Source organism: Epinephelus moara, chromosome 21 (genome assembly GCF_006386435.1).
Source record: "Epinephelus moara isolate mb chromosome 21, YSFRI_EMoa_1.0, whole genome shotgun sequence".
In the NCBI taxonomy this organism is placed as follows: domain Eukaryota; kingdom Metazoa; phylum Chordata; class Actinopteri; order Perciformes; family Serranidae; genus Epinephelus; species Epinephelus moara.
The window spans coordinates 39,133,728-39,138,356 of NC_065526.1; the positions used below are offsets into that span (position 1 = coordinate 39,133,728).

Consider the following 4,629-nt stretch of genomic DNA (forward strand, 5'->3'; position numbering starts at 1 on the left):
CATGCGAGTGTTCTCTCGTTGTGAGTCACGGCGACAGGTGTGAGAAACGAACCAAAAAACGGAATTTCTCAGAGACTGAGCTCGAGACCCTTTAACGGGAGGTGGAGGACTGAAGAAAGATTTTATTTGGTGGCCACAGCAGCGGGATCACTAATAAAGCAAAAAAGAGTGGCAACACATCAACGCTGCTGATGCTGTCAGCTGTGTCTGTGGGACTGCACAGACAGTGACAGACAAAAAAAAGTGGTCTGATCTAAAGGTAGACCAAATATTTCTACTCCTTTACCAACATGTAGTTAATGTGTTGCTTTTAAATTTGAGGATGTCTGAGATTGACGTGCGACATAAAGAATCACATTTATTAAAGGTGGAGGCAAAAAGGAGTATGTGCCAGTGCCATCTTGCACAATTACGCACAAGGGTCACCGCAGTATTTACATATTCATGGCAATTAGTCTGATCAGACACCCGGCCTGAATTACAGCATGAACCAGTGGTATCCCTGTCCCAAAATACAACCTGTAATTTGAAATACAATTCAAAGATGAAAGTGTAATAGGCAAACACGTTTCTCCATGCCGGTTTTGTCATGAACAGCACATGTCTAAGTAGGGCTGATGAAATGAGTGTAACGGTTGTGCTTAATGGCTGTATTTCGAGACATGATAAATGCACTGGAAATATTTAGCTAAATAAATAAATATATTCCATGCAGTCGCGCCATCCTCTCCCCCTCCTGCGCTCACAGAGTGGACAATGAGACGTTAGAGGCTTTGCAGATTAAATACGTATTTAGAAAGAATTTCAATTCAGGATTTTAGTTGGATTTTACAACGTTTTTATGAAACAATTATCACTCACTCCAAGCGCAAAATAAGGCTGCTGGANGATGAATGCCATCTCTCCTAATAAGACCAGGTTTTCCCCAGAAAGTTTGCCAATTATTAACAAAAGCCACATTGTTTGCTGGACACCACCTGGACAGCCAGCGATTAAATGATGACATGCGTCTAAACATGTCATCAGTGGTCAGATTTGGGAGGGGTCCAGAGAAAACTACTGAGTCCGACATTGTTTTTGCATATTCACACACCGAGGCAATATTAATTTTAGTGACCTCCGATTGGCGTAACCGGTGTCATTGCCGCCCACGTGAATAACAATCTTACTGAATTTACGTTTAGCTTTAGCCAGCAGTTTTAAATTTGATTCAATGTCGCCCGCTCTGGCCCCAGGGATACATTTGACTATGGCCGCTGGTGTTGCTAACTTCACGTTCCTCAGAATAGAGCTGCCAATAACCAGAGTTTTATCCTCAGCGGATGTGTCGCTGAGTGGGGAAAAGTGGTTGGAAACGTGAACAATGCTAGTGGAGGCTATGCTATGTGGCTCCGTACCGGCTACAGGGGACTGGCTAACTACCGCAGCTACTGAATGATTTTCCATGGTGCGGAGCCGTGCTTCTAATTCACTAAGCCTCGTCTCCCATGCAGAAAATAAGCTACACTTGTTATAATTACCACTGTCGCTAAAGGAGGCAGAGGCATAGCTAAACATTTGGCACACCGAGCAAGAAAGAGCAGAGGGAGAAGCCATCGCTAACTGTTAAGCTAATGTAGCTACCAAGGCTAGTAATGTGCAAACAACAGCTAAGAGATTAGCAGAAGTCGTAAAAAGGAGGAGAGCTATAAGTGCTTAAACAACTAGTGTGGGTTAAGACTTGAAGTAGATGTTAAAGCAACTGAAGTGAGAAAGCAGAAAGCAGGCTAGTAGAATTCACTAGAGCAGTACAGAGACGCTGTCACAGAAACACCGGAAATGACACAACTCGCTTACCGCAATACGTCAGCACGTGGTTCGAACAGATGATGTCTGAGTTATTAACAGCTCAATGCATCTTTGCAGCTACTGGATCTAAAGTGGGAACAGTGTCTTGTTGACATTCATAAACTTTTTATTATGCACTCACTAAAGTTAATAATTCTATTAATTATGCACCTATTGCAACATCCAGATATCAATCATTATTTCAATTTTATTTCATTAAAGAATTCTGATGCATTCTTTTCACTCTAGTATGATATTATTTTCTTTAGCAAAGGATCATGGGAATCTCATTTCCTCAAAATGGCATACTAAGACAAACATGAGAATGGCTGTGTTCGAAACCGCATACTACATACTACATACTGCCATACTACATACTACATACTCAATCAACAGACAGTATGCAGACCGTTTACACTGTAGCATACTACATGATAACCGACAATGCATTTCGCTCCTGCCCGAGCCAAAATCAGCCGGCCTTAAGCTGATTTCGCTTAAGCTCTAAACTCTGTACATATATAACTTTAGCAACATTTGAAACATTTTTAGGCGAGAAAGTATCCGTTTAGATCCACAACGTGTTGAAAATCTGACCAAATACCAGCTATTTACAATTTTGTTCGGACGATTTCGGACGATTTCGGAGATTTCGGCGCTACTCAAGCTAGCCGTAGTGAGCAACGCACTTCCGGTTATTTTCACAAAATAAAACACCCGTTGCCCTTTCTTATACAGAAAACCATAATGTAAAATGTGTGCTTTTACTTTGAAAATGGGAGGCGAACCTACCTTTGATGTAGCTAGCTTGAAACCGCCGTTTTGACCGATCTCGTCCCGTTAACGGAATTTGACCGTTCAAAATGCCTCACCGGAGAGTCTTGTCAGCTCTGAGACGAAGATCGGCCCGCCATCTTCGGTACAGAATGATGCTCGCAATCGACTTGGGATTGTTCTCAGATGTAAGTTTCCTTTTTAATCAACTATAAATCTAATCATAATATACAACGCAATATAACATACCTCACAGCCTGAAAATTGGAGGGAAAAATGTACATCATTGAACAACAAAGTCGTTGTGAATTGAATGATTTCATAAAGTTTAATAAGTTATAATATACAGTAGTAATAAATATAAATAAATAAATAAATAAATAATCTCATTTAAAAATGTAAAAAAATACTTATTTCATATATAATTAAGTAATTGTCCTTAAAAATCATATTGTTCATTCATATTATAATCTATTACAGGTGGCGTCAAGAGGGCCATACTGCAGGGTGAATCCCAATGTTCCTCTGTTGCGCCTCTATTTTAATGGTGGTGACACCAGGAAGGATTTCCGTGTGTCCCGAGAGTCCCTGGAGAGCCTCATCCAGCTCGTGGCAGACAAGGACCATGGCTGGGAAAAGTCCTTTGAGGTCCTGGTTTTTGTGTTCTGGTTGGCCTGTGGAACGTCCTACCGGGTTGTGTCAGAGGCATTTGACATCCCCCGCACCACATGCCATGACATGATTCACCGGGTCAGCAAGGTCATCCGGGGGGTGTTCAGGAGGCTCATCCGCTTCCCTGACATGGAGGAGCTGGAGGAGATCGGTGCAGGATTCCAGCAGCTGTCTGGTTGTCCGGCTTTCTGCAGAGTGGCAGGAAGCATTGATGGGTGCCATGTCCGCATTGTCCCACCCAGGCAGTTTGCAGGGGACTACTTCAACAGGAAGCTGTTCCACTCCATCCAGTTCCAGGCCATCTGCGACCACAAGGGTCGTTTCCTGGATGTGGTGGTGGGCTTCCCTGGCTGTGTGCATGAGGCCAGGGTCCTGAGGAGCAGCCCCTTCCATGTGCACCAGCTGTACCCACCTCCTGGATGGTATCTGATCGGGGATGGCGGATATCCATGCTTGGCTGAGCCGATTTGCCTGTTGACAGGCTTCAGGGAGCCTGTCCGCAATGCGGTGGAGGGCAGGTACAATGCCAGGCTGTCCAGGGCACGGTGTGTGGTGGAGAGGGCATTTGGAGTCCTCAAGACCAGGTGGCGCTCCATATTCCTCAAGGCACTGGAGGTGAAGGTGGAGTTTGTGCCAGAGGTCATCACTGCCTGCCTTTTTCTCCACAACCTCTGCATCAGCAATGGGGACATTTTGGAGCCTGAGCCTGTGGAAGAGGAAGAGGAAGATGGTGGTGATGGCGATGGAGGGGAAGGCCACGAGCCTGTTCAGTGGTCTGGGGACACTCTCAGGAACAGGCTTGCAGCTGCAGTGTCTGCGCCGAGAGACCGGGTCCCAGTTCTGCAAGAACATGACTATTGTTAATTTGTATTCTACACAGGGAGTTCTGTTTCTATAAAATGTTTAAAGAAGTTCATGTTATTGTTTTATTCAACCCTGTTGTAAATAGTTAGTGCCTCTTAGNTTTCTTATTCCATAAATATTTTGTTTTTATTATTATTAATTTCCTTTGTCTCTCTCAGCATTGTAAATGCTGCTGTAATTGCAATTTCCCCAGTGTGGGATAAAGTACTCTTATTATTATTATTAATATCAGGGGGACCAATCGCCTACACACTAGAAAACATATTGGTTATATGAATGTATTCCTGTGAAATTCCTATGGTCGAGAAACTTGAGACACGGTAGCAACTGTTTAATACCACAATCACAGAATTAAAATACTTTTCTATCTACATTTAACTGTCGCTTCATCTTTTTGGCGCTCCTTTTTCATGTCATCCCCTTGGATCTTCTTAGATCTAATTACTATTTAATACCAGAGACACCTGAGCACATACCTCATGTTTTGCCATT

At 43.3% G+C, this 4,629-nt stretch overlaps 1 protein-coding gene across 1 annotated transcript; it reads left to right on the plus strand.

The window, feature by feature from the left end:
- The first annotated feature begins 2,690 nt into the window (after positions 1 to 2,690).
- Positions 2,691 to 4,137, plus strand: LOC126382506 (putative nuclease HARBI1). Its single transcript, XM_050032405.1, has 2 exons — positions 2,691 to 2,789; positions 3,082 to 4,137. Exons 1-2 carry the CDS (start codon positions 2,691 to 2,693, stop codon positions 4,135 to 4,137), a joined length of 1,155 nt encoding a protein of 384 aa, XP_049888362.1.
- The last annotated feature ends 492 nt before the right edge of the window (positions 4,138 to 4,629 follow it).